The sequence below is a fragment of the Muntiacus reevesi genome, chromosome 20 (genome assembly GCF_963930625.1).
Source record: "Muntiacus reevesi chromosome 20, mMunRee1.1, whole genome shotgun sequence".
NCBI classification, from domain to species: Eukaryota; Metazoa; Chordata; class Mammalia; order Artiodactyla; family Cervidae; genus Muntiacus; species Muntiacus reevesi.
This window is the reverse complement of record NC_089268.1, coordinates 24,469,880-24,496,113: the sequence shown is the minus strand read 5'-3', so window position 1 is coordinate 24,496,113 and position 26,234 is coordinate 24,469,880. Positions and strand designations below refer to the sequence as shown.

The 26,234-nt window shown below is 43.3% G+C and overlaps 1 protein-coding gene across 1 annotated transcript in view; it reads right to left on the bottom strand.

Moving 5' to 3' along the window:
* Positions 1-25,966, bottom strand: part of TFAP2D (transcription factor AP-2 delta) — a 59,133-nt gene extending 33,167 nt beyond the window's left edge. Inside the window, exons 1-5 of the mRNA XM_065913314.1 lie at positions 25,928-25,966; positions 24,415-24,912; positions 20,869-20,929; positions 9,542-9,707; positions 9,102-9,220 (exon numbers count right to left, since the gene is read on the bottom strand). Of these exons, the coding sequence (XP_065769386.1) occupies positions 9,102-9,220; positions 9,542-9,707; positions 20,869-20,929; positions 24,415-24,912; positions 25,928-25,966 (883 nt within the window). The remainder of the gene's footprint in view (positions 1-9,101; positions 9,221-9,541; positions 9,708-20,868; positions 20,930-24,414; positions 24,913-25,927) is intronic.
* Between the last annotated feature and the right edge of the window lie 268 nt (positions 25,967-26,234).

Sequence of the window (26,234 nt, the reverse complement as noted above, 5' to 3'; positions counted from 1 at the left end):
AAAAAGCTCATAAAATTCTCCTAAGAATATACTCAATCTCTTTCATAAAAGATGGAGTTTATTTTTTTTCAATCAAATTAGCAAAGATCAAAAAATTGATAGTACCTGGTATGGACTAGTGAATGGAGGGAAGTACTAGCATATAGATACTTCTTACCTCCACCACTGATAAAACTGTAAAGAAAAATCTTCCAATAATCTCCCAAAATTACAAACGCAAATATCGTTTGATCCTGTAACTCATTCTTAGGAATTCACTGAATAGGTGTACTTGCATATCTGTAGAATTATTTATACAAATGTGAGCTTGCTCACTGTAGCACTATTTGTAAGAGCCGAAGATTAAAAACTCCTTTATGATATCTAGTGGAGTACTGGTTAAATACTTAATAATGCATTTAAACAATGGAATACTGTGAATGTTGAAAAGAATGAACAACTTGCAAAAACTGAAACAAAAAGAGCACTATGATAAGGTGTGAAAAAATGTGTAGGACAGTATGCACAGATAGCTATAAATTTTTTTACTTATTAAAAAATAATTTATTTTTAATTGAAGGATAATTGCTCTACAGAATTTTGTTGTTTTCTGTCAAATATCAACATGAATCAGCCATAGGTGTACATATGTCCCCTCCCTCTCGAACCTCCCTCCTATCTCCCTCCCCATCCCACAGATCTAGGGTGATACAGCGCCCCTGTTTGAGTTCCCTGAGACATAGAGCAAAATCTCATTGGCTTAGATTGCTATAATTTTTAAAATGAAAACCAAAACTATGCACACACACAATACACACACACACACACACACACACACACATACATATCTTCTTGGAAGAAAACAGAGAAACCAATAACATTTCTTTCTTCCAGGAGGGGAACTAAATGAAGGATAAAGTGAAAAGAAGCTACTTCACTCTTTTGTAACTTTTGGGTTTTTACCATCTACATAAATTATCTATTTAAAATTATATTAATTAAAAACAAAACTACTCTCTGACCTAGATCTTAGAAAGTTTTTATTCAAAACTCAAATATTAGTTGTAAATTAAAACCTAAGCAATTTCAAAATTTCCATGACTATTCAATGGGCATTAGACATTACTAGGAATTATACAGTTTGCAATGTTATTAGAATACCTACAAATTTTGATAAATGTAAACAATGGAAATAAGCAGAAACAGGAGTGTTTGAAAAGCACATTAGTTGGCATAAACTTTGAAAGAGAGGGTAATAGAAAATAGAAAAAAAACAACTTAGGCAAGTAATGCAGGAACATACTTTCAAGGGAGCATCCTGATTTATGAGAGTGAATAATAAGTTGGACCTAAGGGGTAGGGCAGGACTGAGCCAAACAGGCTTAGATAAACTTAACTTTTTGTGCCTGAATAGGAGTAGGACTCTAAGGACCCCACAAGCACACAGTCAGACACAAAGGCATGCGTGTAATAATAGCCTATGTCCTCTACCCCTACATGTAAACAACTTTCTCCCTGAAAATGAAAGAAACATAAGACGCAGGTCAGAGGAGTACTGTTAGGAAGTAAGCAAACAATTTAAGAAGATTCCTCTGAGATTGTGTCTGTTTATGCATAATATTATAAGATGCTGAGACCAATCACTGACAATTCTGATAAATATTAGTTCTCAAATATTAGACAAGGATATCGGACTGTTATCTATCAATAGTCAAAGCAAAGTCTCTCAGATAGAAACTATTCCATGACTTAGAATAAGAAATTTACAGATAAGACAATACCTATTAGTCTGAAAACGAGCCATTTTCCAAGAAAGACCTTAAAATAACTAACATAGACTGCACTAGCATTTACTTATTGAGTCCAATTCCACTGGCATCTCTGAAAAGCAAAACTATGCCCGAGAAGACACTGTCTATGCCAGAGTGTGTGCAAAGGGGGAGAGCAGGCTCCCCTAGTGATTGGGCTTTTCTAGCTGATCATACGACCAAAACGAGCACCGGTGAGAACAGTTACAATACAACAAGGAGGCAATTTATGGTCTTTCTTTAATATCATATACAGTTTTAGAAGAAAGCTAGACCTTGTTATCCCAGAGGAAGGACTAAAGTGGAAATATGTCTGGAGTGGGCGGTGGAGACGTTATATCAGGATGATGGTCCTTTCAGACCTACAAACATGCCGTGGAGGTCCCTGGAGTCCCTGGAGGTCACCCTTAAGCTCCACATGCCCAGAGAAATCCACTGTGGTACCTGTGTGAATATCATGGTAATATCAGCTTTGTCCTAAAATCCCCGAGAAGAGCAAACAATGCTGAACATACTCTGTGCATTTATTTTTACTGATACCAAAGGATTTTGGTGTTTTGAAGCCTCAAGTAGTGAACAATACCTCTTCCTAAATTAAATAGCCATAGACTAATTATAGCAAAAAAAAAAAAATCTGCTCCCTAATATCTCTTTTAAAGGAAAAGAGTTTATTGTCAACTTGATGGTTCTTTCCCCTGTTTTCTTGGAAATGCAATCATACAGACTCAGGATTAGAGACAAAAGGGACACATCACCAAGTGATAACACTCCTTTCTCCTATCTTTGGTTGGTTTGGCTGAAGTGAAAAGAAAATATTTTGTAAGATAGTCTAACTAACTAGATTGGCATCCCCTTGAAAGGACAAGAGATACTTTTGATAATTATTCCAGAAAAGTGGAAAAGGACCAAGATTTAATGTCATCCTAACTTTGAGGGATTAAGTGGCAGCAGATGGTATATCAGGATGTTAAAAAATAAATAAATAAAACTTGTACAAGAAAGCTCAACAAACGTGCTCAGGATTCCTACCAGCATGGGATGTCCAATCCGTGGTGAAAAACAGGCCAACTTCTCTCTATTCCTTGGTTATACTGCTATACCGTTATAACTATAAATATATAGCTGAATTCAGAAGTAGTTCAGCAATGCAACTGCTCGCAATCTATATCACTAACATAAATCTGAGTGGAAAACACATGGTAATGTTGCAAACCAGACCTGGATTCTCCTCCTCGCTGTTCCCGTGATCCTGTGCAAAATGGTGAATCTCACTATACCTTCCTTAGGTACATTTGGGAACAATGATCACTAAATTTAATTGACACTTACTTTGTGCTGGGAACCCTGGGAACCACTCTACAAACATTCAGATTTCACTCCCATGACCATCTTATGAGGAGAGTACTGTTTCTGGTGATGGACAGGGAAGCCTGGTGTGCTGCAGTCCATGGGGTTGCAGAGTTGGACATGACTGAGTGACTGAACTGAACTGAACACTCCTTAACACTGATGCTCATAGAGGCTGTGTGTCTTTGCTTGTAGGACACAGCTAGCAAGTGTAAGTGGTAGAAGTGGGTTCAGACAAGGTGATTTGACTCCAGAAGCACATTGGTAACCAGTGATACTATGACTTAGTGCTTTGGACTATTCAGTTTTCCATTTCCCTCCAGGGCTAAAGTTTTATGATTCTGAGTAAATTCTGCTATGAAGTAATACTATTGTTTAGGGAGAGGAAAGCCAAAGGACAGGTACTTATTTTTAACAACTGCCTCTGTGCCCCACGGCGTCAGGTGTTTAATCTAGCAAATGGATTTAATGCTACAAAAGACACACAAGGCAATGTTATGGAAGAAAGGGGTGCTGGGCCGTCCAAGGTCTATCCTTTCTTTTACACTAGAGAGTTGCTGCTAAGAAGGTTCGGGACATGACATTTTCTAGCATATCTCACACCCACCTCTGGAATGAGGTGTGCTCATGGAACATAGACAGCAGCAATGTAGGCTACTTCCTGACCAAGCAGGTAGGAAGCTGTGTCCTTTTACCATCCGATCTTTCTTTATTGTGAGCTGAATGCATAGGGCTCTGAAAAGCAAGAGGAGGGCATAGCTAGAGGCAGAAGGACTCTGGCCCCTGAATGAGACTATGAGAAGAAGGAAGGGTCCCGAGGAGGAACACTCATGTCATCTGTGAAGAGTGAGAAATAAGCTTCTCCTGTGTTAAGCCCCTGAAAATTTGGAAATTAACTATTATAACAGATAGCATTACCCTAACCATTACAGATAGTATGACCTTTGTCTGTATATTAGGAAACTGAAGCTTAGTCAGGTTAAGCAACTGACCCAAAGTCAGACAAAATGTCAAAAGTGATATTATGGGGGGTGACGATGGGGGTGTACAGGATAGGGTCTGGAAGCCTACTGATTTCTTTTTAACTAAAGAAGGAAGCAATAGCAGCAAAGGTTTTAGATTTGAAAGAGTGAATAGAAATCATACACATATTTGTAAATGGTCCCCTTTCTTTTGCTGATGGATATTTATACCCTTCCCTCCCCCCATATTGTTTTTTAAAATATATATGTTGTTGTTCAGTCACTTAGTCGTGTCCAATTCTCTGTGACCCCATGGACTGCAGCACGCCAGGCTTCCCTGTCCTTCACTATCTCCTGGAGCTTGCTCAAACTCATGTCCATTGAGCCGGCGATGCCATCCAACCAATCTCATCCTCAGTTGTCCCCTTCTCCTCCTGCCTTTAATCTTTTCCAGCATCAGGGTCTTTTCTAATGAGTAGAATTTGACCTCTAGCCACGACAAACTGGAAAGGGCTTCCCAAGTGGCGCCAGTGGTAAAGAACCTGCCTGCCAATGCAGGAGATACAAGAGACATGGGTTCAATCCCTGGGTCAGGAAGACCCCCAGAGGAGGGCATAGCAACCCACTCCAGTATTCTTGCCTGGGGAATCCCATGGACAGAGGAACCTGGTGGGCTACAGTCCACAGGGTCACACAGAGTTGGACTGAAGCAACTTAGCATGCATGCATACATGACAACCGGAAAGCCCAGCCATTTATGTTCAAGGACTTAAACTGTGCTTCAAACTCCTGGTGTTGCCTGAGGATGCTATGTGAGCTTTCGCAAGTTCAGCAAAACTGTCCCAGGAAAGGACCCCACTCAGGTAAACAAAACTTCCCTTCAGCAACACTCTGCAACTTTGACCATCTTGGAAAACCTCAAGTGAGGTGGGAGTGATGGGCAAGAATGACTACATAACTGACTCCTCATATTTAACACCACCAACACTGCAAAGATTGTTCTGGAGTAAAATGTAGAGGAGGCAGTTAATTGGTGATTCATAAATAATAAATATATAGCAAGGATATTAGAACTAGGACAATAATATTGGCCAAATTCTTTGAATGCTTTCCAGAGATAGAATTCTTCCCACTCTTAAGAGAGTATTGGATTATCCCAAGATCTCAGGAAGATCAGTAACTTGGGTTAAGCAATTCTAATCTGAATCTTCCAGAGAATGACAACTCTCTGGTATTATAGATACCAGAGTGGACCAAGGAGAAGTCATAGCAATGTGATTAACAAGGGGAAATAAGAAGAACTTTAGGCTTGCAATAAAGTGGATAAAAGAAGCTGTAACAACCATTAGTTATATATTTACACTCCACTAAATGAAGGCATATGGGTAACAAGGAAACAGTTACATTCAGGGGATTAGTATTACATTCAGGGGATTCTGAATTCAAATACTTATATTTTATTGTAGATCAAATATATCTGTACATGTGGACCAAAAAATAAATCCCCATTCTAAAGACGTACCTTACTAAAATGTCCCCTTTCAAACAGCTTTAAAAGGTGAAAAAAGTCAGCCACTTTTGAGTTCATCCCATTGGTTACTAGGTGCAGTGATATTTGTACAAACGTTGTGAATAATTTAAATATAAATTTGCATGAAATAGCCCTCTCATACGTTCTTAAAACAGTCCCTAAAATAATGACTCTAATACGTTGATTTGACACCGATGCTAGGATGGCACTATTAGTAGTGCCAGCCCAGGTTGGATGCATGAGACAAGTGCTCAGGCCTGGTGCACTGGGATGACCCAGAGGGATGGGGTGGAGAGGGAGGTGGGAGGGGGGATTGGGATGGGGAATACATGTACACCCATGGCGGATCCATGTCAATGTATGGCAAAACCACTACAATATTGTAAAGTAATTAGCCTCCAACTAAAATAAATAAATTTATATTTTTAAAAAAGCATTTACAATCACAGTGTATTTATAAAATGCAAATAAACTTGATTGAAAGTTTAAAAAAAATGTCCAAATGATTGAAAAACCTAGTATTCTTTCCTACAAAACCAGAGGTTTACAAGAAAACTGATGAACTATTTTTGACAATTAGAAATCTCATTTTAGAATTTCTAGAGAAACACATCAAAAATGTTGCCGGCTCCTGTAAAAACGTCTGCTTGAGGGGCAAAAATATTACCCAAAGACATGGTCAAAACAAGGTCCATGAATACCAACTAGTAAATATGGTAAAGTTTTAATATTTACTAGCTAAAATTATGCAAGCAAAACACACTTGAAATAACTAAATCAAATTCACATTAGCACCAAAAGGACCAAGGTCACAAAATATTAGGTTCTCCTCTTATTTTAAGACAACTTGTAGTTTTTAAAATTGTCAGTCATGACACGTGACTCAACAGTGAGTCTTGAAATAAATTTAGTGGGCTTATGTTCAACATTTAAAAGTAGTGGATCTACAATTAGCATTCTAAAATAATATAAAAATATGGAATAGAATAAAAATACTATAGTATGTATTAATGTATATAATATAGTACACAAATGAAACTTAAGATGTGCGTGTGTGTGTGCATATGTGTGAGAGGGAGAGAGAATACACATTTGAAGGTCATAACATAATATATGGGGAGTTGAGGGATACAAACAATCCTTTGCCCTTAACTCTCATTTTTTCAGTTCCATCAAAATGCCTGGCCTGGAATTCAACAATAAAATATTTCTTTCTCTACATCGTGAATATCTGGAGGATTTCAAAAGCATCCAGTGAAAAGTAGGACATATCTGTGGAACCCTGCTCAATGTTATGTGGCAGCCTGGACGGGAGGGGTGTTTGGGGAAGAATGGATGCATGTATATGGACGGCTGAGTCCCTTCGCAGTTCGCCTGAAACTATCACAACATCGTTAATCAACTATACCTCAATATAAAATAAAAAAGTTTAAAAGAGAAAAACATAAAGTAAGATGTATCTGGGAAGAATAAAATTTTAAGTTTCACCAGCCAAGGCTGACGTAACTCCTCTGTGAACAGAGGTCAAATGAATAGAACACAAGTTAGGCATTTTTGTGATGAGAGGTTTGCTGGAAGAGTAGATGCCAAAACCATGAGATGGTCCTAGGATTTCACACATTTAACCTGTATCCTTTCTGGTAGCATTGCTCAAGGATTCCCTCACAGGGTACTCGGTGTTTCGGGATACCATAAAAATCAACAAGAAATGTGAATATGTGCTTTTAGGGTTTTTAAGGTTTTACTGGGCAGTACATTCACAGACACTGTGGATAAAAGTCTTTCTTAGGTCTTTGCTTTTCATACTAGCTACATGAAAAGTATCTTAAGGAACATTTAAATCAAGGATCCTTAAACCTCATTATATATCAGCGGGTGTTTTTAAAAATAAAGATATGTGCACCATAACCCCAGAGGCTACATTTCAAGTGGTTTGGGAATGGGGTCCAGAGATTTTAATAAACATCCTCAACTGATTTTACTGTGGAACTGGGTTTGAGAACCAATGAAGTTCTTCTAGTCATGTGATTCTTGAATTCACCATTATATTTTGAACATGCTTTTGTTCTTTTGTTAGGTAGCTATAATTTTAATGATGTTTTTACTTAAATTAAGCAGGAATCTGCTTCTCTTTTGAATCAACCCATGAGTCATTTTGAATCAACCCATGCTCTTCCTTTAGTACCTCCAAACCCTATGGGTGGATTATGAGTCAACTTCAATTACCACATGCCAGCTCTCAGTATCAGCACACACAGGCAAATAGCACAAGACATACACTATAATAACATTTGTTTTCGTTCAGTTGCTAAATCACATCTGACTCTCTGTGACCCCATGGACTGCACACGCCAGGCTTCCCTGTCCTTCACTATCTCCCGGAGTTTGCACAAACTCATGGCCATCGAGTCGGTGACGTTTATTAAATGTTCACGGCCAATAATAATATTGTGGTTGTTATCATTACTACAACTAGGAAGTAAAGCAAAGATACCTGTTAAAAGCAAAATCACCAAAGTGATTTTGTCAAGACCAATGTCAAGAACACACCACTTCACAGAGTTGTTCAATAAATAGTGTGTGCTGATAATCTGGAAAAGGACAAGATGTTTGCTTTTGTGTTTCACTTACTTTTCACCTCCTACAGTGCCTTATAGACAAGTGAGAAATCAATGCAAGAAAAGTGTCACAGGTGTGTGCAGGTGAATCTTGGCAAAAAGGTTCCTTCATTCATTTTTAAAACAATAGCATTCTAGGTTATACAACAACTCTCCCTGACATTCAATGGCTCCTCTACGAAGTGTAAAAGATGTCCAGTGATAACTTTTCTTGGAAGATTGAATGAGAATATGTAAAGTTTAGTTCTTACAGAAGAAACACAAAAGAAAAAATAAATTGGAAAAAAATAACTTCTGGGAATATGTTTCTACCCCTGTGTCTACCCCATTGGTTAGCCTTTGTGGGTCAGCTCACTTGCTCATAAAGTCATGGAACTTCACTGAACCTTAAGAGATGTCTACAGGATTAATACAACATGCTCTCAGACTCAGGACCATGCATTGAGTCCTGTGAACGCCTTATAAAGGATTATTGGTTATCCTATAGAACATGCTGCACTGAATAACAATTAGTTAAGCCAGATTGATCTGAACTTTAAAATAAACAATAATAAAAGTAGCTCAGTTTTTTGTTGCTGTTATGAAGGGAATACGTGTCTAAATATCAAAATCTTCCATTGCTATTGTTTTTCCTATTACTGCTAAGATTAGTAAATCAAATGATAGTTTATGAATCTACATCTAAACCTTCTATTAATTCTAACTGAATCATCACTATCACAGTTAGTTGGGAAATTCACCTGTAAATCAACCGTCTTTAACATATAGACAAAAATGAAATGGCATCATTAACAAACCTGAATTTCAAAGAACTGCTAACCTTGCATCATTACTTTGCTGCGCTGAAAACTCCTACCTTCAACTAAGGAAGTGAGGAGAGTCACATTGGCTGCTTTCCGTCTTCCCGCTGGCAAGTTCAGACCCAGCCTATCCAGCTTCTCCCTCAGGCAGCGACCCCCATTCTTGGATTTTGCTCTGTCCAAAAACAAACAAAGGCTAGGTTTTGCAAGTTGTCATTTAGAGGAAAACAATTAAGACTTGACTATCTGAGCTGTTCAACATGAGACAGAACACGTAAGGGCTGAGGGTTGAGGTGCATGGTATCAGTACAGATGGAAGATCACAATGCCAGTGACTTCGCTGGCTGCCCAGTGGTTAAGACTTCGAGCCGCCAATGCAGAGAGTACAGGTTCAATCCCTGGTCAGGGAACTAAGATCTCACATGCCACACAGTGCGGCCAAAGGATAAAACACCGCCCCCCCAAACTACAGTACCAGAAAACTGCTGAGTCTTACCTTCTCAAAATGCCTCCCAAGAGTGAAGCGTTGAGGCATTCAGGGGGTGAGAGGCGTCTCTTCACCTCGGCAATGGTCACCTTGTATTTGGAAGTAGAACTGAGAAGGGACAGACGACCAGGGACAGAGCAAAATAAGTCTGTGGGGTTGACCACACAGGTGCCACCTTTGGAGGGAAAAGTATATTTTATATTAGTGACCATGAGCACAGATATTAGTAACTATATAAAACACAGTTACTAGCACGATGCTACTTAGCATTTGGAAATACACAGTGTGGTTTTTCTTTCTTTTTTTTTTTAAATTTTATTTATTTTGGCTACAGTGGGTCTTCGTTGCTTTGTACTGGCTTTCTTTAGTTGTGGAGATCAGGGGTTACTCTTTATTGTAGGGAGTGGCCTTCTCACTGTGGTGGCTTCTCTTGTTGTAGATCACAGGCTCTAGGCACGTGGACTTCAGTAGTTGCAGCACACAGGCTCAGCAGTTGTGACTCGTGGACTTAGATCCATAGCATGTGGAAACTTCCCGGACCAGGGATCGAACCTGTGTCCCTTGCACTGGCAGGTTGGATTCTCATCCACTGTGCCACCAGGGAAGTTCCACAGTATGATTTTTCTTATACATTCACCACCTGGGACATCTCAGAAAGCTGCTCTGAAGATGTCTCTTCCAGTAACACTCAAGCTTTGTCTTTCATATATCATACAGAAAATGTTTGTGAGGGTATGATTTTCATTTTAGCCAAAATTAGCCTCCTATGAAGTGCTGACTGGCCCACCAATGTTCATTTTGCCATCATCCACCACCAGTCCATCCTAAAGGAGTGACTGATGTTGAAGCTGAAGCTCCAATACTTTGGCCACCTAATGCGAAGAGCTGACTCATTTGAAAAGACATCAATGCCGGGAAAGATTGAGGGCAGGAGGAGAAGGGGACGACAGAGGATGAGATGGTTGGATGGCATCACTGACTCAATGGACATGGGTTTGCGAGGACTCCGGGAGTTGGTGATGGACAGGGAGGCCTGGTGTGCTGCGGTTCATGGGGTCACAAAGAGTTGGACACGACTGAGCGACAGAACTGAACTGAACTGAACACCAAGAAACACTTCAATTAGTTAAAAACCTCAAACTATACCAGCCAGCCCACAAAGGGTAGGTATTATATAGCCATGGCTCTGTGTGTATGTGTGCACACACATGTACACAATGAATAGATATATTTTTATCCATGACTTACCATATACACAAAAGCTTTGAAAGCTGTGTTCTAAAATGATTGAGAACTGCCATCTCCTTTCCCTCATCTGTCTGCCAAGTACAGGCACCAAAGTCACTTAGTCCCCAGGTACCATTAAAAATCACACGCCCGTTGCCAGACACCTCCAACCCATATGTGATCATGTGCGTGCTAAGTAACTTCAGTCCCATCTCCTTGCAACACTATGGACTGTAGTTCTCCAGGCTCCTATGTCCATGGGAGTTTCCAGGCAAGAATACGGAGTGGGTTGCCATTTCTCCTCCAGGAGATCCTCCCGACCCAGGGATCGAACCTGCATCTCCTGCGTCTCCTGTATTACAGGCGGATTCTTTACCGCTGAGCCACCGGGGAAGCCCTGCATTGTGCATGGGGCACACGATCTTGAGCTAACATTAGAACATAGTAACAGTAACATATAAAATGCTAGTGGCCATTAATATTGTTATGCTTGTTATTATTACTATTACTAGGAAACAAAGCAAAGATAACTGCTGTTGGCAAAAATCACCAAAGCAATATCTCCCTGCTGGTGCTCCTGGAGCAGAAGCCTTCTGTCTCCAGGATCCAGAAAGCCCCCTGGAGCTTTTCTGTTCTCCAGGAATAAAAGAGAACATCCCCTACTCTCAGGCAGCTGAAGTAGACTGAGGACCCAGAGCAATCCATCAATCATGAGCGGGGAAAGTTTCCTACTGTCAGCCCTTCCTTTATTGCAAAAATCCGAGCCAGTGTCCACGCCACTGCACAGCCCCAGGATGCAAGGCTGCCTCCCCAAGCACCAAGGGCAGAGCTTTAGAGGTTCAGTGGCAAGTTCAAATTCAAAGGTTACTTTTCTGAGCATACACTGGAGTTCTTGAGTTATAGGCATTTTAAGATCCATCTCCAGAAAAGGGTCAAGTTCAATGAGGTTAATGAGGAAAAATAAAAGAGAGAGAGAGAGAGATGATGATTAAAGAAAAATGGGCAGAAGAGTGTTGCCCAATTGTTTTACTCAAAGGGTGGTTCTCAACTGGCAGCATTGGCATCTCCTGAGAGCTTGTTAGAAATGCTGAATCTCAAGCCCAACCCCAGATCTTGAGTAGAGCCTGCATCTGAACGAGCCCCTCAGGGGGCTCACCTGAACTTTAAGTTTTGAGAAGCACTGGTCTAGGACTCACCACCTGCCCTCCCTTCTTTGACAAAGCAGCTCAGATGGAATGTTATGTCCACTGGGTCTGTGGCATTAAGATTCAGGTGTGCTTTCTAGGCACAGGGGTTAAGGAACCTGCGAGGATGTTTAAAAAGGTAAGAGGCCCTGGACCTGGGTGCAGAGAACAGACTAGCTTTGCCCCACTCTTAGGGGATTCCTACCCCTGTGCTGTCTAGAATTCTTCCTGCTTTCCTAGGGTTATCCAAGATTCCCCTGAAAGTGCTGGCACCCACCAAGATCTTTCTCCTGAAGCATTCCAAGGCTGGAAATCACCCTGAATGCCTCCTACCCCAAAACACAAGAGAAGATAATAAGAACATCCAAGCAGCCAGCTTGCTACAGGTTGGAAGATGCGCCATGTACACTTGGCTAAATTCCCAATGGTAGAGTTTGGAAACCTGCCCCCTGTTTGAAATCTAAAAGGTAATAGTTTCAATGATCAGATTTGAAATCTTTTTCTTGGTAATTAAACTTGTAGCCAGTATAGTGGAAAAAAACATACAAATGCCTGCCTCAGGAGCAGGGAACAAAAATTCAACTGTGCTTCTTCACCTCATATTCTCAGAGAGGATTTTAAAACCAACAGTAATAATAATAACTTCCCCAGATGTCTAGAAGTAGATTCCTGTTGGCTCAGATAATAAAGAATCTGTCTGCAATGCAGGAGACCCTAGTTTGACCCCTGGGTCAGGAAGACTCCCTGGAGAAGGAAACGGCTACCCATTCCAGTATTCTTGCCTGGAGAATTTCACGGATAGAGAAGCCTGGAGGGTTCCAGTCTATGGGGTCGCAGAGAGTCAGACAAGAGTGAGTGACTTGGCACACAATGGTCTAGAAACTACCATTATACTTTCACCGATGCTTTCACTTTGTACTTGTAGATGCAAAATGTATTTTAAGGACTTTCCCAATGGCACAGTGGGTAAGAATCCACCTGCCAGTGGAGGGGACACAGGTTCAATCCCTGGTCCCTAGTCCAGGAAGATGCTGTGAAGCATCTAAGCCCATGTGCCACAACTACTGAAATCTGCGCACCTAGAGCCTGTGCTCTGCAACAAAAGAAGCCATCACAATGAAAAGCCATGTCCCCACAACGAAGAGTAGTTCCTCTCGAAAAGAGTAGTTTCGCTCAACGCAAGTAGAAAAAGTCCACATCCTCCAACAAAGACCCATGCCCTCCTCCAGGGTATCTTTCCAACCCAGGGATTGAACCCAGGTCTTCCACATTGCAGGCAGAGTCTTTACCATCTGAACCACCAGGGAAGCCCAAGAATACTACAGTGGGTAGCCTATAGCTTCTCCTGGAAACTTCCAGATCCAGGAATCAAACAGAGGTTTCCTGCATTGCAGGTGGATTCTTTACCAGCTGAGCTACCAGGGAAGCCCAACAAAGACCCAATGCAACCAAAATTAAATCAATAAACTCAAGCAACTGCTCAAAAGTTGAGATGAATAGGAAAGTAAGTTAGGTATCAGTGAATTTGGATTTTATTGTCATGTAAGAATCATGACCCTGTGAGCTTCAGAACTTAGGTCATACTGAGTTCATCTGAAGCAGAAACATTAAGAAGATAATACCCTGGGTATTCAGTGGGTTAGGACTCTGTATTTGCACTGCTGGGGGCCCCATGACACGGCCAGAAACAAACAAAACAAGAAATGATAATGTTTTTACTAAAAAGTCACACGTTTTGACCTGATAATGAGCCTTTCCCTGTGGTCACTATGAATCATTAGCAAATTTATATTCTTATATAAATCTTCTTCTCTTGCACACTAGCCAGTACACAGTGGAAGACACAGGAATCTCACTCAAATTGTCTTAAGTTTATTATAAGTGTATGTGTTGTTTTCCAGGAAAGGAAAGAGCATAGTTTTAGAACTTTCCTATCTTGGCTAATCTATGGTAGGTTAGACATGAAATTTAGGGAGATGCAGAAGATTGTAATTTTTGTAAAAATTTTTTAAATAGTTAAATTGGGCTTTCTCCAACTGGAAAATTGCTTCCTTTGGACAAAGTGAATCCGCGTGCTAAAAGCCAGCTACTTTCAAGGAAGTCACTGAGTCTGCTACCTCACCAAAGGTGAAATTCCTGAACCCTAGGCCTTCTCTCCTGCATCCAGGTTAGTCTTCTGGCTTATGCTCAAATAAGCATTTATTAGGTAAGTCACACAGGCTGCATATTAAGAATATGTTTTATGCACACACCAATTGCCTGGAGGATTTATTTTGTATTCAGGATTAGCCATCAACTCCAGAGTCTTTTATTTTTTATGTCACAGCATCTTTAAAGGGAATTTCTGTTACTTTGATACTTGGCATTGCTGCAGCCTTGGGGAACTCTCTTGTCCTGGCTGAAGATTTGGCAACTTGTAGAGTTTACAGCAGCGTGAGGAACTGATGTCTTTCTTCCCAGTGCTTTATTTTTTAAGGAGGAAGAAAAGAGTCATAGGTCAACATAATCAGAGTTTTGCATTTGGAATGAAGGTGGGCCACCTCTAAGGGGATCCAGACTACAGATGGCAATGATGAGATTTCAAAAAAGGAAAGGCATGACAGGGTCAAGGATGCCAAGCCATTGACAGTGTTCCGCCCCAATGTGCTAGCTGAAGTTCCTCATGGTACCTGTGTTGCATGTCAGTTCTGATTGAAATCATGCAATATTCATTCTAGATCCAGCACTCTAGTTAGGGGCATCTCTGCTGCCATGGCCAAAGTCCTCACACCCAGCTCTCTTTTCCCAAGTGTACATCTCTTTTCCATTCATAATGTGCAGAGGCAAAGTACTTCCACGGGGCTTACTATTTTAAAAATAGAAATTTGGAGATAGAGACTCCTATTTCCAGTGACGCTTCAAACCCAGATGGGTAGCTATAGTAACAGCCTAAGAAATCATCTACTCAAGGTCACTTGTCTAGGACATGGCTATCATAAAAGGGATAACTTTGCCACAGCTATATTGGAAAGTCAGCCAAAGACGGTATGTGGGGCAAAACCAGCCCCACATAAATACAGAGACGCAGATCCTCCGGCTGCCAGACTTTGTCAGATGTTATGAAGCTAAAAACAGCGCGGGGAGGGAGCTGCGCCTCTCCTGGTGTGGCCGGGGCCGGTGGCGGGGCGTGAAAGAAGTAAGACGCTGGCCAACTAGTGGCCCATGCCGCCTTAGGGGAGTTGTTCTGGGCCTCAGTCCGCCCATCTGAAAAGTGGGGATGCTCACACCTGCTCTATTTAACTTGAGGAGGTAAATAGGCAAAACGGAGGCACACGCCCTCAGCATCCTGAGTTCAGGCCACTCAACCCCACCGTTGTGCAGAGAAGCCGCCGCGGCGCTGGGCGCGAGCGGAGGAGCGCGACAAGACTCCGCCCACTTTGTGCGCGGCTCCGGAATCGGAAAGCCAGGCGCCGCTGCCTGAGCGCGCTTTTTCTTCTCCTCCCAGGCAATTAGGGCCGAGGAAACAGCCCGGGCCCTCTCCCAGGAACTGCGGCTCCCCTGGAGCCCCTAAAGCTGCCTCTAGGCTACTCACCCCCACAGGGTGCCTTCCCGCCTCGGAACAGAGCGGGTGAAGGCGAGAGGCCCCACGCGCTCCGCAGGTGCGATCAATACTTCCCGGCGGGCTTCCGGGCGCGGGCCGCTGCGCGCAGCCTCTCCAAAGCCGCAGCGCCGCCCCAATCGCCGCCGCCTCGGTGTTGACATAATTAGACCAAATCTTGAGAGCAAAATAAATGTTCTGTTCGCCTTACAGCCAAACAGATGTTTACAATTCAAATGAAAGAAATACAAACGGCAGGGATTTTTTTTTTTCTCTCTGTCTCCTTCTTTATCTCCAGTGATCGCTCGTTTTTTCTGACACATTAAAAAATATGTAAGCGATTACAGGAGTTTCCTGTCCCTGTTTGTTCTTCGGCTGCATTTCTGCGAGGTGCGCGTGTAAACGGGGTGGGGTGGGATCGTTCTCGGCTGCTTCCTCTCTAGCCTCTCGCCCTTCTCCATCCCCCCCCCTCCCCCCTGAAATACCCTTCCTCCAGGCAAAGCGGATGTTAATTGTAATCAAACACCAAAGGGATAGGGGCTTAACTGCAATTAAATAGGCCTCGGGATGCTGTATCTGCAGTGAGTTGCAGTGTTTAGGAGAAGGTTATGTAGTAACAGGTATTACTGGATTACCAGGTCTGAGTGCGCTTCTCCGGGTGCGGATTCCACGCAGAACAAAAGGAAGGGAAGTCTGCATAGAGAGACCTACTGTTTTAAGGTGGCGATGGATGTGTAATGGTGTGTGTTGGCGGGGTGGGGAGGGGCGGGGAGCAGGGGGTGAAATTAATTCCCATTTCCCAGCGCAGAGAGTGCTTTGGCTTTTGGTGATGTTCAAAGCAATAACGAAATTAAGAGAGGCGGCGATAGGCTATGGAAAAATAGCTCCCCCTCCCCGTAAAATAGATTTCCCACAAAACAGGCCTCTAAATCCTTTCCTACGTGAATTTTAGACTCCTTAAAGGAGACTGAATTCTGGATCTGCAGCATCTGTATTTGGGTAATGCAAGACAGGTGAGGCTCCTGGTGTATTTCTGACAATATTTTCACAATGGATGAGCCACAGAAATGAGTTTTGGCGATTTAAGAGCGATTCCCTGGGCTCTGACGAAAGAAGGGGAACAAGGCTTCTCACCCCACTTCAATCTTACTCCTTTCAAGAGCTGCTGAAAGAGCCAAAAGGCTCTCTCTAACTCCAGTTCCAAAACTCAGGACCCTCGCGAAAACCGAAAAAGCAAAGCAAAGTTCATCTTTCTGCCCAAGCCGCCTGTGGGCAGCCAAGAAGGCTGCAGACAGGAAGAGCGGTCAGGCCCATCCGCTGTTATTGGCTGACTGGGCGACTGATGCTAAGCTCCATTTTACGGAAGCTTTTTTTAAAAAATTAAATCAGATCTGACAATGTTTGTACCGCAGCGTAAATGCCTCCGCTTGGCGTGCCAGTCACCTCTAAGCGATCTGACAAACTCCAACTCTCTTAAAACGTGCAGAGTTCAGATCATATTAATTCCCCAAAAATGTTTTGATTCAAAGTAGTTTGTATTTTGTGTAGCCACGGGCAATCCGGTAAGCGCTCCTGCCTGCCCGTGGCCGGGTCCGCTCCCTCTCCGCGTGGCCCAGAGGCTATGGCGGTATTTAAGCTTCTGAAATTAGCCTGGGGCTGCAAGGCAGAGTGATCACAAAGCGAAACAAGGGCGCTTCCCCTCTTCACTTTTTTCATTTTTTTCTTTCTTCCTTTTTTTTTTTTTTTTTGAGTTTGCCATCCCGATTTCACACACAAAAAAGACCAGGGCCAAAATGTCACTTTTCCACCCAAATACGGAAAAGCTATGTCTTCTCTTCTAATCTCCTTTCTGTTCTGAAAGCCAGGAGCTCCTACCCAATTGAACCCCTACCCCTGCGATTTCAATCTAGATCCACTCATTATTAGCTTCATCATCATCATCGTCGTCATCAACATTGTTCTCCTTCTGTTAAATTCTCAGAGCAAGAAATGAAAGGGACCAGCATCTGACAAAGGGGAGGGGGCCATGAGGGAGCCTCAGAAGATTCATGGGGAAAAGAAGAGTGGGTTTTCCTTTCTTTCTTTCTTTTTTTTTTAATGATTAAAAACACAGACGACTCCTGTAAATAGAAGCCTCATTTCTTCAAGAGATGCCTTTTGAAACCCACTATCTGAATATTCAACGAAGGCAAAGCTCCACTCTGTACGTACAACATTAATATGATCTCTGCAGAATTTGCTACTCAGAAATATTAACATATCAAAGCCGATGCCGGAGGCGAGAGAAGCTATCGATACGCGAGCACGGGGTAAAGTAAAGATTATTGGTTCTGATGGTTGGAGTGGCGGAGCTGCGGGCAAAATCGTGCACACCATTAACCGAGAGTGAGCGCGCGGGGAGCTGCACCTCCGAGGCGGTGGCAAATATTTTATCTAGGTGGTAATTACCTCGCCGCTGCCCCTCTTCCGCTTTCTTTGGCTATAGGGCTTCATTATAGGCAAAAACAATGTAACTGCTACTTACCAAAGTGAGTCAGGGAAATGGTATTTTGTTCTTTGCAAACAGAAGTGGCTAAATTTAAAGAACCGAGACACCACTGCCCCCCTACCCCCAACAAACGCACACACTCAGCACTGTAAACAGGACAGCCTCTCCCTGGTGAATCTGTGTAGGGCATTAAGGGATCTTTTTTTCTAGAAGAGCATCCGGGGATCTTGAGAAGTAAAAGAGAATCTCTATTTTTTTTTTTCTCCCATTGCAAATTCTAGAAATCACTAGAAATTTAAGTGTATCCAAGAGCTCAGCAGGAGAGAAACAATGGCAAAAAGTTGTGCTTTTCAAATCATGTTTCATATGGTGAGTCACCTGCAAAGCATGAATTAGAAGAGCAACAGACTTTTCCATCTGAGCTACATTGCACAGTGTGGTCATATAGCAGAGCGCTTGAGTTAAAGTCCTCCCAATTCTTGATGAACAAAGGTGACTTGAGCTACGGATATTAGAATGCTGTCTGCTGCCATGACAAGAAACTTCCTTAGCTGTAGCTGAAAAACGAGTCCTAAGATGAAGGACCTGGGACGGCGGCAGGATAAACACCGCCTTTTAATGCAAGACTTCCTTGCTCTCCATTTGTAAATTGTCATGAACATTGATCGTTTCAGAGTAAACAGACAAACACAGACACACTCCTTGGTCTCTGAGGCACAACTAAGTTAATTGGTCTTTTTCTAAGACACGTGGAAGTGGAATAAACTCAGCAGCTAAATTCTGAATTCCTTCGCATGGAGGGGGATGGATCAGGCTTAGTCAGACAATAGAGATGTAAACCCCCAAGTTACCTCCCATTTTTGCTTGGAGCCCTGCTGTTCTTCTAAAAGATAAATATTTGATTTAAAATACATTCAGCTGTGATTTTTAGGTGAATGACACCGAATTCTACAAGAGCAATCAAACATCACCTAAGGAAAACCATTTCCGCGGCTCTGAGAGGATAGGAACGCAGTTCCCATCTTGTGGTGACTGGAGAGCGTTGGCCTTTCTTGGATAGCTGGTTAAGTCTATTCCGTAAATCTCTTCAAAAATTCAAGTCATTGCGCAGCAGCCTGTGCAGCGTTTCCAGCTCCCCGCCTGGGTCTCAAATAATTCTAACCCCCTGTCAGCTATTGTATGATCTGATGCAATTTCCAAGCATTTGAAAAGGTGATCTTGGAGCAAGCGCGGAACTGAACGCAGAAACGCAGTAGCGCGAGTCGGGCTCCGCGAGGAGCCGGCTCCGGGCGCTAATTAGTGGCGCTGTCCTTCAGCACCACCGACGTCTCCGTGCGCCCTGACTGCTTGGCGTCACCTTTAGCGTGGTCGCCTCAACACACTTGTCACCTGGTCCCCCTTTCACGTGTGTTTTAACCCCCTCGCTCCAACAATATGTATATTTTCTTTCAATTTTCACTAGTCTAGGCCTATTTCATGTCTTTTCAATATGGCTGAGTATTGGCCTGGCTGAAAGCTTAAATCTGGCTCATTTTTAAAAAGTCTTCCTGGAACAACATTAGCAGTGGCGCGCGGGGGGGGGGGGGGTGTTGGAAACAACTTTCAGATCTCCATAGGGTGAAACAACAGATTTAAATAGCCATTTTTCATGTAAGGAAATCCAAAAGATCCACTCTGACAATAGTTTCTCAAAGGAAAACATTCTATTTTCTTCCCACCTTAATTTAAATGGATTTTCACGTTGGACACTGGGTTGTAAAACCTGCAGTTTAAACATGAAAGAAGCCACTGCTTCCTATCCATGCAATCCTTTCTTTGGAAAAGCTCTGGAGTCTTTCAACAAGCTTTGAAAGGGATGGAGAGGGACTGAAGAACATTTATTTGGTGCCACCAGGAGTGACTCCATTTTAGTGGCTCAGTTACTAGAGACAACTGTGGCCCTGGAGTTGGAATTAGTCCTGGTGAATAGGCCATGTCTTATTAATTCGTATGAAGTTGGGATAACAGCTGGTCCCCCTTGCGTTGTGTGCTCCTCGGGTTACTCAGCTTGCTAGGAAAATAAGCTTCAGAAGCTCTGAGTACAGTGAAGTGAGGAAGCCAATGAAATTGGCATTGCCTTGAGGCTCATAAAATGTCATAGTTCAAAACCTTTTGTCAAAATGGAACATTTGAGATGCAGCCCTCTTCAGTGTCTGGGCTGAAATCAACAGCTCTCCATTCTTGCCTTCCCCCCACCTTCCAATTCCATGGGTAACTCTGGGTTCAGATGTTTTCCTCAACAGATGGGAACAAGAAAGCTTTATCTGGTACCGTTAACACCACCTCCTCTTCTCACCCTCCGTTAAAGAAAGAAATGTTCTGGACATTTAGAAAAATAAGGGCAGCTACGATATTGGTGTTTCATTAGCTTTCCCTGAAGCCCAATGAATTTAGCCTTTCACAGAATCCTTCAAAGCCTCAAGCTAACACCAACACCTCAAACACCCAGGCTGTGGCTGGCACATTTAGGGCTAAAAGAGACCAGAAATTCTGCTCGAGGATGTGGTGATGGGGGAAGGGTATGTGAGAAAGATTTTTTTTTTTTTTTCTTTTCTCTTTTGCCTCTAACTTTGATTCTGTCACTGTGGACTGAGGAAGAGCAAATCTATCACTCTCTTTTGGGCACAGACACTCCACTCCTCAGTGGAGTAAGGGTAGCTTTTTAATCTGGGTATGCCTGGGTGGGACAGGAGTAATTGACCAAGAGTCATTGTTTTCTTTATCATCAGGTGGGGATCTGATGTTTAAAAGCACTGCTGGATTTTCAAATCAAAATAATAGATGAGAGAAGAATGCTTAGTTTCATTATGTTGTTACTTACCTCTTCTTATCACTCCACCTTGGCCATTGAGAACAAGCCCACATTGGGCTTCCACAGAGCCCTTAATGAAAGAAAAAGAAATACAATCACTCATATGGATACTAACAGATACATGAGTTAAGTCTTTCAGTCTGCCCCAACTCTGAATCCCATATCTTCATTACCCCATAGTAGACACTTAAAAGCAACCATTGAGCTGAAGCAACTTTGGCAGCACACACTATTGTAAGGGGAAAAAATTGCCAGAAAAACCACAATCTAAAAGTTGTATAAATCTTAAGGTATGCATTTTACAGCACCATACAATATTACACTTCAAAGCACCTGAGTGCCTTTTATCTTGGCATAAGAGAATGAGAAGCCCTTTAAGTCTCCATCAAGGCACATAGCATATATATAGACAGTTTCCACAGCATTTTCTGCACGGAGCAAATTACACTGGAAGTGTCAAGCCTGGCACTGCAGGTTTCTTGGGAGCTCAGAGGAGCTATTTCAAGTGCAGGATTCAAGGTATTTTATGAAGGTACTGTTTTACCCCAGATGTAGGAGCATCCTATCATGCTACCCAAAATGTGTCTTATAGAGGGAACACCTTCAGCATCACTCACTGTATATCTTCAGGCTCCTAGTGGATTGAGGAATCATTTGAGCTGGGAAGAAGGAAAAGGCCTGCTGATTTTTGATTAAGAAAAATAAAAATTTCTGTCTCTCTGTCTTTTTTTTTCCTGAGTCGAAATGTGTTAAAGGCTCATTTTCCTTTACAAACAAACGAGGTATTGGACTTGAAAGAGGCCTTGAAGGGTGTTAACCTACCCAACAGCCCGTGAAGAGTTAAGTAAATGCGGAGAGAGTCGGTGCATAATAAAAACCCACTTTACAAAACAACCTTTACAGCCCTGGCTCCCTTTTGCTTCCCCATTTTCACCATATTGAGGCAGGCCTGTAAGACCCCCCTTTTCAACTTACTCACGAGCTCTTTCTTATTTTAACTGTTCTGCCTTAAAGTGATTATCAAATCAATATGAAAAAAAAAAACTTAGAGACTGAGCATAAATTAAAGCGGTGATGGGAAAAGGTGTGACAGTTTTCTTTGTTGGCCATAGCAAATCTTTTTAGGGGACTCAAAGATGGAACTGAAGCCACAAGACTGTTTGCATCTGTTAGGCAGACTTAGACCGCCCTCCAAACCATTGGACTTTCACTTAAAATTCTGTGCAGGGAAAAGTATATTTACATTTGTTGCATTTGAAATGAGGCATATGCTGATGAATGTTTTAAAAAGGAAGAAATAAAAGGAGAGAGACAGGTTTCTCCCACACATCCCCTCCCCATTTCTCTTTTTAAAAGTAGCTATGACTGTTTTGCTTTTTCATTTTGACAACTAAGTCCAGGAGGAGTGGAAGAAAATAACTTGCCAGAATTACAACTTTCTCCATATATCCCTATCTATGTAAAAAATGTATCTACACACTTCTATAGACATAGATACATAAATATAGCATATACCTCTGTTCTCCATTTCTGCTAGTATCTTGGAGTGTTTCTCTCAGTATGAATTTTCCCTCAGTGTGAGCAATATATGGGAAAAAGGAGGTTAAGAATGTAAAAAAAAAAAAAAAAAAAGAAAAACAGGATGAAAATAAAGGTTTCAAAATATCTGAAATGGAGACAGTAGAGGCTCTCCAAGGGACGAAACCGCTCTTCCTCCTAGACTCTGGCGCACCGTTAAGATGTTTATTTTCTTAGAAGAAACGAATCTTGGTCTCTTCACTTAACAAACTTTCCCCCCTCATAAGTAAAACATGTTGTTTGGTCGGATGACATTGCATAAATGACCAGTTGAATGGCACTAAGTCGAAAATTGGATAAACTACGGTGTTCTTTTGCACGGGATTCGCTCTTTGTCTGGTGCTTGCAAATGTTCTAATCCCCTCTTTTGAAAAATGCCCGGCTTTGTGCCTAGCACAGAAAAAAAATTTGTACAGATACAAAAAAATCAGCAGCAGACGCGGCTATTAAAAGAAGTAAATAGGTTTTAGTTGAGCTAAGCATTGAATGGCAGATTTTTTTCCTCTTGAGACATAAGGAGATCCTTGTGAAAAATGTAAAAATGCCCTGAGCGTATAAAATTATTTCGTGAGTGTAAATGTAGAAAGTCAAGGTTTATGGAGCCAAATCTTTTTTCTTGTGCACCGATCTTGTGGCTTGGGCTCTTTGTTGGGACTGTAAGGGCTTTCACTTTAATTTTAAAATAATCCCTTGCTCAGAGGTAAGTGAGGGGAAAGGATTTTCTGTGCGCAACGAGGGATCTCTTCTGTCTCCAAATCGGGCTCTCCCAGAATCTCCCTTTTCGCTTCGGGGACCTTAGAGAAAGTAGCCAGCTTTGTGCAGACTCACAGGCAAAGCTGTAATTTCAGCCAAAAGAAGTTACAAATATGTGTCTTCTGGGTCTGTTTGGGATATGTGTAGACTTGGAAACATGGCTGTGACAGTGTATCTACATAATTATAAATTCTATTGTTGGCAAACAATGTGCAAAAATACATAAAGAAAGTACATCATCTGATTGAGTCATGGCCTTCACTGTATCTGAATTCCTTCCTTCCTTCCTTCCTCTTTCTTTCTTCCCTCTTTCCCTCCCTACCTTTTCTCCTTTCTTTCTACCTTCTTATTCATTTTCTCCCCGCCCCCCGCCCCGCACCCCTTTCCTTATTTCATTTCCTTCTCTTTAAGGAGTTGCATCTTATTTAAAAGTTAATGGCTTGGAGAGACAGGAGGAAAAAAAAAAAATAATAAACTTGTGAATCGTCCAGCGGGTGATGAGAGTGGGCACTCCTCAGGCAGCGAGAATTAGGTTCAAGCCCGCACCCGGGTCAGACGCACGGTGCAGAGGATTTTACTGGGGTTCGTTTTTGAGGATTTCATTTGGGATCCCTCACTTTTCACAACAATCTAGAATATTGGTGAAACTTTCGCTGGAGCTCAGGGCTTCCACGCCCCGCAAAGTTTTGGAGCAAACCAGCCCCCCTAGTTGATAGTAAGCGCCCCACAAGCTCAGTCTGGGCCTGAAATACGCCGGTAGACCGAGCAAAGCGCCGAGACTGAGGGTGCGATTGGTCATCAACTTATCGGGTCTTACTCTGAGTCCAGTTGGCTCAACCCCAGCCTCCTTGATCTCCCCCACCCCATCCCCTCAGGGACAAAAATGCGGATTCACAAAGACCTCGGTGCAGACCGACGGGAAGTAGGGGCCCCGCAGCTAGCCGGACTCCCGAGCGTCCAGGTGAAATGCCTGCTCCAATGAGAGGGACAGAATAGCACACGCCTCCTCTAATTGTTTTGATAACTTTCCATAAGTGGTGTGTGTGTGAGAGAGAGGGAGAGGGAGAGAGAGAGAGAGAGAGGGAGAGAGAGGGAGAGGGGGAGAGAGGGAGAGGGAGAGAGAGAGGAGAGAGAGGAGACGGCTTACTGCCGGAGTATGAACGGTGCGGGAGGGGGAGGGCGAGGAGGGGAGGGCGCAGACAAATTCGCCGCACGCTTATTTACCTGCAAGTCGTCGGCTCCCGCGGCGGCCAGCCCCAGGCTGGGCCCTGGCAGGAGTCTTTGATCTGGGTGCATTCCATACTGAGAGCCATGGCTCATGAGGGACAGGTCGTGCCGGCGGTAGGCATCGAGGCAGCCCAGCTCCCGCCTCTGCTCGTCCAGGCAGGACGACTTGAGCGCCCGCGCATTGTGCAGGTTAATAAAGTCGGTGGGCTCCCCGTGGTGGATCTGCTGGTAGTACTGCTGCGAGTGGTGGAGCGAGTTCAGAGAGTAGGCGTCGGGAGTGACGGCCGGGTGGCTGTGCTGAAACTCGTAATGGAAAGACTGGTGGTGGAGCGGGGTGTACTGGTGGTTAGTGGAGAAGTAGGGGGACGCAAACTCGGTGCCGGTGGTGGAGTAAGTTAGAGGGGAGGAGGAGGAATAGGCGACAGTGGAATTGGCTACGGACTCCAGACAGCCAAGCTGCATCAAACGGTAGCTGTTTGATCCGTCGTGACGTATCTGGAAGGAAGAGGGGGAAAGGGGAGAGCAGAAAAACTTGAGGTTTGTCATTTTGCAACCGAGGCGCAGCTCTCCCGGAGCCCGGGAGCTTTCTCTGGCTCTCCAAGCGGCGCGAGCGCGCAGGGCTCGGGCCGAGCCGCTGCCGGGCTCCGAGCCTTTGCTAGGGAGCGGCTGCGAGCAGGCGGACTGGGGGTGGGCGGCCTCGTCCTCACAGTCGAGAGCGCGGAAAAAAAAAAAATCCCCCACCCTATATAGGTGCGGGTGGCACACACACATACACACGCGCGCACACACACGCGCGCACACACACCCAGCCCCTGCCCAACTTGCGCGGGGAGCTGGGCTCCGGGAGCCAGGGTTTGCCACTGACTCCGGGGCTGCCCGGAGCAGAACCAAGAGTCCACAGGCGCCCGGGAGCCACTCCAAAACGCTCCCAACAGCGAGATGCCTCGGCGGTCCCCGCCGGGATGGTCTGCCAGAGCTTCTCAAAATCATTATCTATGTATTTTTTTTTTTTTAAATCCAGTCTGTGCAAATCGTCCAACTTGCTCATTTCTTAACCATTTGGGGCAAGGAATCCGACGCCCCTCACCCCGTGTTCTGCTTTACTTTCCTAGAATAAGCCCATTCCAAACGGGGTGCGTGTTCCCCACCCCCCTTGTCCACCAACCCCCCCCCCCCATCAATCTCTTTACCTTGCCTTTCTGAGTATCTTTTCTTCATCTCTATCTCTTTCTCCTCAGCCCTCCTCCCTTCCTTTATTATTAGGATTATGTTTTTCCCCCTCATTATGGCAAATGTTTCTTAACGTGGCAGAGAGTTGCCCTTCCTGGCGACAGATGTCATAACGAACTTTCCTCCCTTTGCTTCCTTAACTTCCCCCCGAAAGCCAGATTATAATTAAACGTAACGGTCCAATATAGATTAGAGGCAGGGAAAGCTGCCACCGCCGCCGCCGCCACCCGCCGCCACACACACGCGCGCTCAAAAAAAAAAAAAAAAAAAGTAATAATACCTCGGCATCGTGGACTAGTCCCGGAAAGGTAGTTGACATGTTGGGTTTCTCCGAAAGCTTACGATGCAATTTCCCCCTCCAAAAAAAGAATCGGGAAAAAAATCCAAACTTCTTGTATTTTCCAATTTTTTTTTTTAAGGAAAAAAAAAATGTTCTATAGATAGAGATCTAAATTGTAATGGCTTTGCCCGGATCAGATAGCTCCTTGCCTCGTACCCACTTAAAAACCTGTAGGAACAAAATTTTCCCTCTGCACAAAAGCAGCTCCCTGGAACAGATTTTGTACTTGCTGAGTATTTCTTTGGCT